The sequence below is a fragment of the Chlamydomonas reinhardtii genome, chromosome 12 (genome assembly GCF_000002595.2).
Source record: "Chlamydomonas reinhardtii strain CC-503 cw92 mt+ chromosome 12, whole genome shotgun sequence".
Classification (NCBI taxonomy): Eukaryota; Viridiplantae; Chlorophyta; class Chlorophyceae; order Chlamydomonadales; family Chlamydomonadaceae; genus Chlamydomonas; species Chlamydomonas reinhardtii.
Genome location: NC_057015.1, coordinates 2,998,451 through 3,010,712, shown reverse-complemented (window position 1 = coordinate 3,010,712; position 12,262 = coordinate 2,998,451). Strand labels below are relative to the sequence as shown.

Below are 12,262 nucleotides of genomic sequence, written 5' to 3'. Positions count from 1 at the left end.
CCCTCCCTCCCTCCCTCCCTCCCTCCCTCCCTCCCTCCCTCCCTCCCTCCCTCCCCTCCCTCCCTCCCTCCCTCCCTCCCTCCCCCCCTCTCCCCCCATCCCTCCCCCCTCCCACCCGCGGGGGCACAGCAGCCCTATGTTGGCCGGCTCGTCGCGCGCGTTGGCTCCCAGCTTGGCGCCGCCGCCGCGCGCGTACACGCGGTATTGCACGCCGTTCACCTCCAGGCTGCAGCCCAGCGGCCAGTGGTGGCGGCAGGGCACGGCGTCGTTCAGCTGCAGGCAGGCCAGCTGGGGTGCGGAACAGGGGAGGGAGGGGGCAGAGAGGGGAAGGAGGGAGGGAGGGGTAGTGGGCCCAGGCGGTGTGGAGCCGTGCACGCGCGGCGGAGGGGCAGGGCCGGTGGGGTAGCAAGATGAAAGGAGCCCCCATGTAGGGTGCAGTACAGCGGGCTACAGCCTTCCGACAGAGGCCCCACGTGTACACACACACGCGCCATGCCGGTCCTCGCTCCAGCCGCCCGACGCCCGCGGCCCCTTTTCCCACTCAGCCCACGTCCACTCCTTTTACACTCCCTTCCTTGGCATTGACCTTTCCCAAAACAGCCTCTGTTTCCCCTTCCCCTCCCTCTTTCCCCTGCCGCCTCCCGCCTGCCCCCTCCCTCTTTTCCCTGCCCCCCACCCGCCCCCTCCCGCCTCCCGTCCCTGCCGCCCCCCCGCCCCGGCCTCACATGCAGCTGGTGGTCGCCCTGGCGGCTGCGGAAGCGGCTGTGCTGCGCCGCACTCAGCTCGAACGACCGCTCCGCCGTGCGCACGTACTGCGGCTCCGTACTGCCTGGCGGCGGAGCCGTCTTGCCGGTGGGCGCCGGCAGGATGGGCGCCGTGATGCTGGCGTCAACGATCTCCCAGAACGGGTCGGCTCGCGCCACGCGACACCGCTCGCAATAGAACTCGCCACGAGGGCCGGCGGGGCGCTGACCGTGCGGCACGCCCACGCAGGCCGAGTGCTGCCACACGCCGCAGCCGGGCGCGGCGCACTGCAGCAGCGGCGGCCGGTCGGCGGACGGCTGCGCGCACACGCAGCGGATGACGCGGCTGGCGGCGGCGGCGGCGCGTGTGCCGCCGCGCTCGCGCAGCGCTGCGGTCAGGGATTCCGCCAGCGCGCCGCCGCCGCCGCCATTGGCGTAGGCGGCTGCGCCGTGGCGGCTGCTGCCGCCTGCGGCTACTGCTGCTGCTGCGCCCGCGCCAGCCGGAGTGGGCTGCTGGGTGCCGTAGCCCCGGTACCCGGGCGCCGCTGCCACGGCCGCGCCTGCTGCTCCTGGTCCTGCCGCCGCCGCGCCGCCGCCTCCTCCGTGCATCTTGTTGTGCACGTCCTCTATGATGCGCTGCGCCGCCGCCAGCCGCCACATGTCACGCGGCACGGAGCCGCTGTTGACGCTGCGGGAGGGCGGGTGGGCGCGAGCCAGGGAGGGTGGAGGGGGGAAGGAGAGAAACTGAGACCAATCCAGAAGCCACATGGACCCCGAGCCAGAGACGGGAGGAGGTTGCGAGGGCCAGGCGCTGGAGGCGCCAGAGGCGCTGGCGGTGCCGGCGTGTGTGCCCCGAGGTGTGACACCGTAGGGTGAGGGGGCGTGAAGGGAGATAGGGGGCTCGCGGCGCCGGGCCACGAGCCCGGCGGGTACCACGCACGCTCCGGTTTCTGGCCCGTGCCTCCCCTCTCCGCTATGTGCGGCCGGCAACCTGCCTGAGCCAGCCCTATCGTGGTCCATGTAGCCTGGCCGGTAGACGGCGCAGGCCCCCGGCTGCAGCGATACGATACCTCCCTGCCGCCCGGAGAGGCGCTGAAACCTGACAGGCGCCGAAGCCTGAGAGAAGTTCTCACGACTGACCGCGCGGGATGCCCTAAAACCAACGCAGCGTTGGCACCGGCGTCCGTCTCCGGCTGTGCGCTGACACGCACGCCGCCCTGCCTTGCCCCCTGCAATAACTCCGTCCCCCCCACCGTTTCATGCGTCACCGAGCGTGGCTCTGCCGCTGTCACGCAACTACGCCGGTCCTGCTAACCAGCCACCCCCTGTCCCGCGCTCCCGCCGTCCTCACAGGTGGTAGCTATCCTCGAACAGCTCAAGCAGCCGAGTCTGGAGCTCGCCCTTGTTTCCACTTTTCCGCATGCCCAGGCGCTCCAGGCACTCCATAAGGTCCGGCTTCCGAAGCCCGTTGATACGTCGCTGTGAACGTCGCAGGCACAGCCGGGTCCATCAACCACAACGTTGCTCGCTGGGGCGCTCAATGCATGCTTACCCGGACATCGGCAAAGTCCACGCCATTGGTTGCCATTTCGGGGCCCGAAGGCCCCTTCCCGGCCGGCCAAACGGCAGAACTACGCGCCAAATGCCGGCCCCGGCGCCGCACGAGGCTCCACGCACACTATCAGACGCTGTTCTCGCCGTATGGTTGCGCAATTTGCTGATTGCAGTGTATAACCAGCAATACTATTGGACTGGTCGTTCAGACTGAGGCCGTTTTGTGCGTGTTCTTCCTGGACCTTGGGTATATTTGCTCCAAGTGTATCATATTATGCAAATGATATGTGTGACATAACGCGTCGGCGTCGAACGACACGTCTCCTGCCCCCCGTGCTGGCCCCTGCCACACGAGACGGACCGTTGGTCCCGATTCCTCACGCAACCACAGTGTGAAAGAGTTTTGGAACCACACTGCCACATCAAGCTTGAGCTGTAAGCCGCGCAGTTTGGAGAGGGCCTTTAGGACTGGTGCAATTTCTGGGCATGAACTCCCGCGCACTGCCCCGTGCTCCGCAATGTTCCCACTCCGAAACCCATGATACTACCTGCATGCCCGTATGCTACTCTCCACATGACAGACTCAAGACCGTGTGCTTCAAGCCCTGGTGCCTCCCATGGTTTCCAGCGTGCAGCATGACTGCAAGAGACGGGTGCGGCGGCACACGGCCTCGGAATACCCAGATATACCATCAACGCGCATAAGACGTGTACTGATTCATCGCTGCATGCATCCAGTAGCTTCCGTGCGGCCACAGTAATCAGCGCTAGCCAATTAGCCTAAGCATAGCTGGGGGCTATCACGATTGCTGTCCGTCGCCCAGGCCAGCCCAGGCTGATCGAGGTTGTGAACTTGTGACAGAACGCAGTGTATATTAAACGTGTTTGTGTACAACTACATGCCACTGCAGGCAGGCGGCGGCGAATGCACAGGGCGGTGCCGCGGGAGGGCCAGAGCCCAGAGGGCCGGGGGCCGGGGATGGACGTGGCATTCGTGGCGACACCATCACACCAAGCCCGGCTGCATGCGCACAAACCCTCGCAGTGCACAACCTGCATTCTGTGGCGGGACTTTCCTGTATTTGTTGCATTGCTCCTAGGCAAACAGTGACGCCGACCTAGGAACCTCGACCTCGACCACATCCCCAATTTCCGTCGTTCTAGGTCACTAGATCACTGCCCATGGTTGCCGCCGCTCTTCTGGGTGGCCTGCAGGGCGCCTGCCCGCTGGTTGCCGGCAAGCGGAGCGCTCGCCGGGCATGCGTTCCCAAGGCGCAGCTCCACGATAGCCAGCGCCCGAAGGGCTGGGACCGGCCATGGATCCAGGCGAACTCGCAGCCTATTGTGGCTCCTAGGACCGCGGAAATGCAGGGCGACCCCTTTGGCCTGCTGCTGCGGCAGCGCATCGTGTTTCTGGGCGGCGAGGTGGAGGACTTCGGTGCCGACGCCATTATTAGCCAGCTGCTGCTCCTAGACTCCCAGGACCCCACCAAGGACATCAAGATTTTTATCAACTCTCCCGGTGAGGTGCTCGCTTGTGGTGGCCACTTCCGGCGGGCCGGTCAGGGCTTTGTGGGGTTCGCATCGCTCCGTGATCCTGGGGCTGCGGAGGGTTGATCGTATCATACTGCTGACATATTACCATGTACCACAGGTGGCTCCGTCACCGCGGGCATGGGCATCTATGACGCGATGATGCTCTGCCGCGCGGACGTCAACACCTACTGCTTCGGCCTGGCGGCGTCCATGGGTGCTTTCCTGCTCGGCGCGGGCAAGCGCGGCAAGCGCAACAGCATGCCCAACTCCCGCATCATGATTCACCAGCCCCTCGGTGGCGCCAGCGGCCAGGCCGTGGATATTGAGATCCAGGTGCGTGGACAAGTGTGCGCTGAAGAAAGAGCTGGGGAGGGGATGGGGAGGTATGGGGGAAGCGCGGCCAAACCGGAGTTATTTGGAGGTTCATGGCGGGGTGGGGGAGGGGAAATGCGGTCACGAGGTCCGCGCAGCAGCTGCCGGGGTGGGCGGGACTGGCGTCGGCGTCGCTGGCAACGTCTGGAACTGGCGCATCATTTAGAAGCAGCGGCAGAGCTCCTGTATGCTTCGGCGACAGCTGCGGAGCATGGGGCGCCAAGCAGGAGCTACAGCCACGCAGCAGCCTAGGAGGAGCAGGGCTCTCTCCTGCACACAGCCACGCATGCCGCCACAGCCAGCTAGCGCTGTGGCGGCTGCGGCGCGGTGGGTCACCTGACGTGCCAGCCCGCAGCTGGCAGCAGCGAACCAGGCTGCGCACGCGGCACGTCAGCCGCCCCTGCACCCGCTGCGCACGCTGCTGCGGCGGCCGAGGTGATAACTACCGTAGCCGACCGCAGCGGCGCTGAGCACTGCCATGACCCCGCCAGGACACAGCAGCGTGGCGCAAGGGCGATGCAGCAGCCGCATGAATCAAAGGCAGCAGCCACGGCGAAGCTTGAGTGCAAAAAGCTAGCGTGGTGCTTACGGGCGGCAGCGATGTCGAATGGGCAGCCGGGATGCTAAACGGGCAGCGGCGTTGTCGGACGCGCGAGCGCGCGAGGAACAGGGGCCGCAGCCTGCAGCGAGGGTGCCTGGTGGCGGCCGTCATGAGCCCGGTGTGTGGCCGGCGGAGCACCGCAGCGGGACTCGCAGCCCCTCGGTGTTGGGGGCGGCGACAGGGCCCCTGCGCCTGCACAGCGGCCTGTCCGGCAGGGGCGCCGGCTGCTTTGTGCTGCAGCCTGCCTGCAGGGCCCCGGTGTGGGCCCGCGGAAGGTCGTGGGTGGGTGGCCTGGTGCAGCGCAATGCCGAGCAGTGCAGTGCAGTGCAGCGCAGCAGTTCGGGTGGAACAAGATGGTGAGCGGGCGCCGCAGGCGCTCTGCTCGGGAGGACTGGACAACTGGGCCGTGCAGGCCGTGCCAGCAGCGGGCGGTCGTGCGCGTGTGCGGCACCGGGAGTGGGCCCGACGTGCGTACGCACGGTGCTACCGGCGGCCATCCCACAACCGCTGCAAGCGCTGCTGCGGGTGCTGAGTGGGTGCGGCTGTCGCCCCCGCGTCTACACCCTCAGCCGGGGCCGGCGCCCCATAATTCACGCTTTGCATTTCACCTGGGTTTCAGGACAGCACCCGCTTCCGCCCCGCCTCCCCTACTTCACAACCAACCCAGAAACCTGTGCCGCACCTCCCCACCACCACACACACGCCTTCCCCCCCCGCAGGCCAAGGAGATCATGTACCACAAGGCCAACCTGAACCGCATCATGGCCGACTACTGCCAGCAGCCGCTGTCCAAGATCGAGGAGGACACGGACCGCGACCGCTACATGAGCCCGCTGGAGGCCAAGGAGTACGGCCTGATCGACCACATCATCGGCGGCGAGGAGGCGGTGTTCAACGTCAAGGGCAGCCTCAAGAAGTTCCCCAAGGTGTGTGGGTGGGGCAGGTCGTGCGCCTCATGTGTTAGAAGGGGAGAGGGGCCAGGGTGTATGATGTGGGCGTCTGTGCGCGTAGGGTGCAACGGCAAGGGTGGGCAGGCTCTCTATGCTTCTCTGCGCTCTGCGCCCTCGGTGCCGGTTCTACAATCGCTTTTCTTATATCCCCCATCCTTCTTCCCTGACTCTGCAACCCCCTTCTCCTATCTCCCCCGCTCAGATCAAGGAGGAGTTTGTGACGGACAAGGACGACATGGTCAAGCGCAACATCATGGACGGCGACCCGTTCCTGTCGGAGACGCCCTCGTGGCGCTTCAAGAGCCCGCAGACGGAGCCTTACATGCCCAGCCAGGCGCCAGGTGAGGCGCGACACGCGGGTGGTGGCGCGGGCGTGGGGAGGGGCGGTAAATGAATTTCTTTCGGGGGGCCATGCCACTGGGCGGACAGGGAGGGTGTGTTTCTATGCCCAAAGCGCTGAACCTGGGAAAAAAGGAGCATGTGACGACGTGTTTGGGCTGGCGCACGTCGGCACTGAACATAGCCAAGACGGGCCGGCAGCGACTCACCGCCCCTCGCGCGACCTTCAAGTACCCGCGGCGCCGACTCCTCCTTCGCCGGGGCATCGAAGGTGCTGCCGGCCAACGTCGTTATCACTAACCGCACGATTGCGGTGCCTGTGGGGCCACGGGTGGCCAGGGGCAGGGGTGGCAGGGGTGCATCGGGACATGTAGGCAACGGAAGGTGGGACTGCGGAGACCTGTCCTCTCTCCCACGGAGGGGCCACTCTCTCCTCGCCCGTCCCGCTTGCCTCCAATGGCACCAGCGGCTCCGGGGCCAGCCGATGCGATGTAGGCCAGCGCCACGTCCGTGGTGCTGCCCACCGGTGCGTAGAGGGCACGCACGGCTCGCCATCCGCGAAGCACCCGTCACTCAAGCATGGCCGCGAGCCGCGCGTGGCGCTGTAGCAGTGGGTCTCACAGCCATTCTGAGGTATATGTGCTTCGCGGATGGCGACTGCGGTGAGGTCTGCCAGGGGCACGCGTACACCGCCGCGCCCTTGGCGTTCTGCCAGGGCCGTGCGGGCGCTCCGCCCAGCGGTGGGGCAACAGGACGGAAGTGCTGCTGGCCAGCATCGCGTCAGCTGGCCCCAGATTGCGAGGACACGGTGGTGCGATGCGGCGATGCGGGCACGAGCAACGAAAACGCACATGGTGTTTGGTATGGGCACTCTCAGCTTCCCAGCACGGATTTTGGGTTTAATGCTAGCCGCGCGCCCGGCCCATTGCGGCTTGGCCCCACAGCGCATCCCGGCTGCTGTGACGGGCGCATGGAGGAACTGCGCTGCCCGGGGAAGGGCGCGCAGCCAAATCTCCGGCGGTGCCCAGCCACACTATTATGCAGCCTGCGTCGGCACTGATGTCTGCGCGCACGCCTCGCCACCTCCTCTGCCACGCTCGTGCGCCCCCTCAGGCTCTCGCTGGTTCCGGACGCGGAAGGTGTCCAAGGAGGACTACAAGGAGATGCAGGAGCAGCGCCAGGCGGAGCTCATGGCTGAGTCCGACGACGGCAAGAAGTCCGTGAAGGACCGCATCGATGACGCCTGGTAAAGCAGCACCAGCTGCAGGGCTTTGGGCGTGGAGTGAGCAGGTGGAGCGCTGGAGCGCTGGAGGCTGTGCGATTCCGGCGGGCAGAGCCCGGTGTGGACGGCCGAATATGGGCGGAACGTGCCAGAGGAATTGGAAGGCATGGCAAAGCCGTGCTGTGTACGGCACCACGTGGCAGTGCGCAGCATAGGTGGTGGCTGTGGTCAAGGGTCTAATTTAGGGTGTAGCTTGAGAGACTTGGTGTGAGCCGCGGATGTGGGTCGCGTGTACGGGGCGGCTGCAGCAGCTGAGCACGCCTTTTTGGTGGCACGCCCGTATGCCGTAGGGCGCGTGAACGGATGTAGGGGGCCAAGCGGTCTCAGTCGCAAGCCGCGGAGGCCCTGGGTGGAGTGAAGGATGGAGATGCTTAGGGAATGCCAGGTACGCGTGGTTGGGAAGCGTGGGTGCTGGAGGTGTGGGTTTGGGCGCGGTGCTGGAGGTGGAGCGGCCTTCCAATGGTCCGAGGTGTTCGGATGCGAGCCTGTCGCAACACCGCTGTAAATGAACATCGTCATACTCGTCAATAGCCCCCCGACTAAGTTGCTTCTCGCGTGACTATTTTTGGTAATTGCACGCTGATCCCGCCAATTGAGCGTTTTTGCCGTTTACAGCAAGCCACTTGCACATGCACGCTTACTGCATTTAGAGTGCATTTGCACAAGCAGCCACTGGAACACAACGCTGAGGACTGCTTGGGTTGAAGGTGTCGCTGCACGCTAAGCGTCTCGCTTTGTACAATTCGATTTGCCTATTGCGCTTAGATACAATTTAGCATACATAGAGCCTAACCTTTGATGGTCCACACACCCCACGACAAGGACACGGTGAAGCGAGTCGCAAGCTACGCACAGGCTGTCCAGGGCCCAGCTCACGACGAGCAATCTCTTTCCCCGGCCTCCTCCAAGCCAGCTATGGCGCCAGCACCGAGCCCGCGTTCATGGCTGGTCACCGCAGTAGCCATCTTGTGCTGGTATTGCAGCAATATCGGCGTGCTGCTGCTCAATAAGTATCTGCTTTCTAGCACCGGGTTTGACAACCCGGTTTTTCTCACGCTATGTCACATGGTGGCTTGCGTGAGCATCGGGGGGCTGTCCTCGGTGCTTGGCGTGACCCCGCTCAAGCTGGTCAAGTCGTGGCAGCAGTTTCTCAAGATCGTGGTGCTTGCAGCAGTCTTCTGCCTCACAGTCGTGCTTGGGAACGTCTCCTTGGCGTTCATCCCAGTTTCGTTCAACCAGGCAATCGGTGAGATGGATGGGGTGGGGGATACATGTGAAGGTTTGGGATCCTGAGTGGCCCGGGTTCAGCCTAGGACCAGGAGACGGAGCGCGCGGCAGGCGAGTCACGCTTTGGCGGGAAACGTCGCCTGCGCCCACCTTCCTCGCTGCCTGGCACCGGCTCCGACGCCGCCCCTGCGTCGACGTCAGGGCCCGCAGCCGCGCGTGAAGCTTGCACAGCTCCTGGCACCCTCCAACCCATGCTCAGCCGCCCTTCGCCCCCTCGCACCGCCGGCTCCCACCCCTCACGCTGCCCACCTCACCCTCCTTCCCATAACCCTCCCCTCCTATCCACCCCCTACCCTGTGCCCCCCTTCTCCTCCTGTGTCCCCACGCAGGCTCCACGACGCCCTTCTTCACCGCCATCCTGGCCTTCACCATGCAGGGCCAGCGCGAGGTGCCGCTCACCTACGCCTCGCTCATCCCCATCATGCTGGGCGTCATCGTGGCCAGCGGCGGCGAGCCCGCCTTCAACGTCATCGGCTTCACCTGCTGCCTGGCCGCCACCGCGCTCCGAGCCCTCAAGTCCGTGCTTCAATCTATGCTAATGTCCGACCCCGCCGAAAAGCTGGACCCCATGAGCCTGCTGCTCTACATGAGCGGCGTCAGCGTGACGTTCCTGCTGCCCATGGCGGTGGCTCTGGAGCCGACGTCGTTCCGCGAGGCCAGCGCCCTGGTGGCGGCTTCGCCCAGCTTCCTGTACTGGCTTATCGGCAACAGCTGCCTGGCCTACTTTGTCAACCTCACCAACTTCCTGGTCACCAAGTTCACCAGCGCGCTCACGCTGCAGGTGCGACGGAGGGAGGGAGGGAGCCAGGGAGGGAGGGAGGGAGCCAGGGAGGGAGCCAGAAAGGGAGCAGGGAGGGAGGGAGCCAGGGAGGGGGGGAGCCAGGGAGGGAGGGAGCCAGGGAGGGGGGGAGCGAGGAGCGAGGGAGGGGGGGAGCGAGAGCCAGGGGAGGGGGGAGGGGAGGTGAAAGGAAGCGAGGGAGGGAGCGAGGGAGGGAGCGAGGCGAGGGAGCGAGGCGAGGGAGCGAGGCGAGGGAGCGAGGCGAGGGATGGAGAGGAGCGAAGGGGGATGGGAGGGGGGACAGGGGGGCGTTGAGCTAGGGGTGGAGCTCTGTGGGGATGGGGCTTGGGGGTGGCGCGAGGGATGAGATGTGGCAGGGGGCCGCGACGTGGAGGCGGCTGGCGGCATGGAGGGTGTGGCACTGCTTACAGCCGCCGGGCGCACGTGGGCGAGCCGCCGCTTGGGCAGGCGCGCACATACATAGCCCGGATGACCTCCTCCCAGGATGACGGCGCCTCAGCGGCATCCCACCCATCAACCTGTACCCTCTCTGCAACCCTCCCTTCCTCTCCCCATCTCCCTCCCCTTCTCCCATACCGCTTTTCCAAACATCCCTGCAATCCCCCCCCCCCGGGACGGTCTACAACTTCCTTAGCTAGTCATGCGTGTAACCCCCCTCCCCCCCTCCCCGCTCCCCCTCCAGGTGCTGGGCAACGCTAAGGGCGTTGTGGCGGCGGGCGTGTCGGTGGCGGTGTTCCGCAACACCGTCACCGTGCAGGGCTGCCTGGGGTACGCCATCACAGTGGGGGGCGTGTTCCTGTACTCGGAGAGCAAACGCCGTGCCAAGGCGGCGGCGGCGGCCGTCGCGCCGGCTGGCGCCGCCCGTGCCGGCGACGTGGAGGCCAAGGGCGAGCGCGAGCCGCTGCTGATGTCGGGGTCGGCGACGCAGGCCAACGGCAAGACGTTTTTTCGTGGATGACTGCGGGGCGGCGGCGAGCATACACCAGCAGCCGGAGCCGCAACGGGCGCTTGGGCAGCGGGGGAAGCAGGAGGAGCAGCGGCAGGGCGGCGAGAGGATTAGTACGAGCGTGTTGGAGAGCAGCGGCCAGCAGGCGGCGGGTGGCCAGCCCGGTGGGCCGGGCAGTGCTGGCGGCAGCGGCGGCAGAGATGGTGCCAGCAGTAGGGATGCTCCCGAGGCGACCGGTGCTGCTGCTGCACATCCAGGGGTTGACGGTCCCTCAGCCCCGTGCCACGCAGAAGGTGAGAGGAGCGTGTCAGGGCCATCAGCAGCATCAGGGTCGGAAGGGGCTGAAGGCCGCCTGGGCTGGTCGGGACGCCAGCGGTCGCATCAGGCGCTGCCCGATGCAGCCGGTGCATGCCCTGCGTCAGGGCGGAGGCAGCTGCGGCGGCGGCAGCAGCGGCTGCACGTGCCCAATCACGCGGCGGTGTTGGCGGTTGCGGCGCCTCCCTGGCCGGTGGCTAGTCAAGGGAGCGGCAGCAGCGGCTTTGGAGTCGGTCCGGTCGGACGCGGGGGCCCTGCTGCGGGAGTGATGGCGCGGTCTGGCATTGCCGCTGCCGCCTTGTCTGGCGGTCGCATTGCTGTGTTAGGGGTCACAGCGGCGGCCAGCAATGGCAGATGGCATGGCAGTTGGCGTGGCGTCGTCGGCGCTGCTGCTGCTGCTGGCGCCCCCTCGCGCAGGCTGCCGCAGTGGGTGGCGGGGCGTGCCTTGCTGCGCCCGGGCCTGCCGCTGAGCGCTTTGGTGGTGCTGACGAGGGCTGCGGCGGGCGCACGAGGCAGCCTGGCGCCTTGACAGCCACTGCGCCTCCGCGGCGGCACATGATGGAGGCTAGGCGCCGTGGTGGTGGTTTCGTGGTCATGTTGTGGTCTGTCCGACTGCATGCATAGTTCATGTGGGTCAGTACGCGCCTGGCGTGGGTCAGCGCGCAACTACATACAGAGGCGTGTCCTGGCGGGGAGAGGCAGGGCCGCATAAGCACAGCGCACTGCTTGTTCGAGTGTGGAAAAGTGTCTTGTCCGATTGCGAGCTCGGCCTTCGATGCTCGCTGTCTCCAGTCCAACATTTCAAAAGTGTTCAAACTTCAAAGGTGTAGTGTCCGAGATACTGAGAGTGTTTGCATTTGCACCGGTGGGCGCGGCTGTAGGTGCTCAGGTTAGGGACGTGTCCGCAAGCCTTGAGGGGAAAGGGAAACTGTGGCGCTCTAAGCCCTTGTTCACGGCTGGACTTAGTGTGGGGTTTTCGACCTGTGCTAATGGTCACACGCTTGTTTGCAAGCGGCGTGCGGACGTGTTTGGGGGCGTCTCGACGGGTCCCTGAATGTTGTGCCGACGCCCCCAGAATCCAAATGTGACGAACCCAATAACCCAATGACCAGAATGCGTGTGACGGGCGCAATTGCGCTAATGAAGGAGAGGCTGAGCTGCTGAGGCGAGTTGTGCAGACGCAGGCTGGCTGCAAGTGAGACTGTGAGAGCCACGGAGGCGCGCCATTGCACCATTCGCTCACGGTCAGGCTAATTAGGAAGCCGGGTGCGGAGTACACGGAATGGGTTGCACGCCGCGCTGAAAGTCATCACTGGCAGTACGGGTACTGACGGCAGGGCTGCCAGGACAGGCGGAGCGCGGGGCAGCAAAGGCGCCCGCGTACAGGGGCCAACCGCCACCTACCGTACACACGCTAGGCCAGGATTAGAAGATAGCATGACATTTTAAACTGCAGGCTCACATGTTTGCAGCAGCCGGTGAAAACCCGCGGGCAACCGCACCGTGTTGTGATTCCTGAACTGCTTAGCGAGGTGCTG

The 12,262-nt window shown here is 65.7% G+C and overlaps 3 protein-coding genes across 3 annotated transcripts in view; 2 read left to right on the top strand and 1 right to left on the bottom strand.

The window, feature by feature from the left end:
- The window catches only part of CHLRE_12g500900v5 (uncharacterized protein), a 7,742-nt gene extending 5,205 nt beyond the window's left edge, over positions 1-2,537 (bottom strand). Inside the window, exons 1-4 of the mRNA XM_043068085.1 lie at positions 2,296-2,537; positions 2,095-2,222; positions 726-1,431; positions 116-288 (exon numbers count right to left, since the gene is read on the bottom strand). Of these exons, the coding sequence (XP_042918281.1) occupies positions 116-288; positions 726-1,431; positions 2,095-2,222; positions 2,296-2,331 (1,043 nt within the window). The 5' untranslated portion in view covers positions 2,332-2,537. The remainder of the gene's footprint in view (positions 1-115; positions 289-725; positions 1,432-2,094; positions 2,223-2,295) is intronic.
- Positions 2,538-3,356: 819 nt separating this feature from the next.
- CHLRE_12g500950v5 (uncharacterized protein) lies at positions 3,357-7,894 on the top strand. Its single transcript, XM_001690726.2, has 5 exons — positions 3,357-3,819; positions 3,952-4,166; positions 5,526-5,732; positions 5,959-6,097; positions 7,209-7,894. Exons 1-5 carry the CDS (start codon positions 3,480-3,482, stop codon positions 7,343-7,345), a joined length of 1,038 nt encoding a protein of 345 aa, XP_001690778.1. The 5' UTR covers positions 3,357-3,479; the 3' UTR covers positions 7,346-7,894.
- A 72-nt stretch (positions 7,895-7,966) lies between these two features.
- Positions 7,967-12,182, top strand: CHLRE_12g501000v5 (uncharacterized protein). Its single transcript, XM_001690727.3, has 3 exons — positions 7,967-8,623; positions 8,994-9,445; positions 10,146-12,182. The coding sequence occupies exons 1-3, from the start codon at positions 8,443-8,445 to the stop codon at positions 10,419-10,421; spliced, it is 909 nt and encodes a 302-aa protein (XP_001690779.2). The 5' UTR covers positions 7,967-8,442; the 3' UTR covers positions 10,422-12,182.
- Positions 12,183-12,262: the final 80 nt, after the last annotated feature.

Bases quoted from the DNA above. Each gene is read 5' to 3' on its own strand.
- CHLRE_12g500950v5 (XM_001690726.2), top strand. From the start codon at position 3,480: ATGGTTGCCGCCGCTCTTCTGGGTGGCCTGCAGGGCGCCTGCCCGCTG. The intron at 4,167-5,525 runs GTGCGTGGACAA...CCCCCCCCGCAG, and splicing joins CCGTGGATATTGAGATCCAG to GCCAAGGAGATCATGTACCA. The intron at 6,098-7,208 runs GTGAGGCGCGAC...GCGCCCCCTCAG, and splicing joins CATGCCCAGCCAGGCGCCAG to GCTCTCGCTGGTTCCGGACG.
- CHLRE_12g501000v5 (XM_001690727.3), top strand. From the start codon at position 8,443: ATGGTGGCTTGCGTGAGCATCGGGGGGCTGTCCTCGGTGCTTGGCGTG. The intron at 8,624-8,993 runs GTGAGATGGATG...GTCCCCACGCAG, and splicing joins TTCGTTCAACCAGGCAATCG to GCTCCACGACGCCCTTCTTC. The intron at 9,446-10,145 runs GTGCGACGGAGG...CTCCCCCTCCAG, and splicing joins CCAGCGCGCTCACGCTGCAG to GTGCTGGGCAACGCTAAGGG.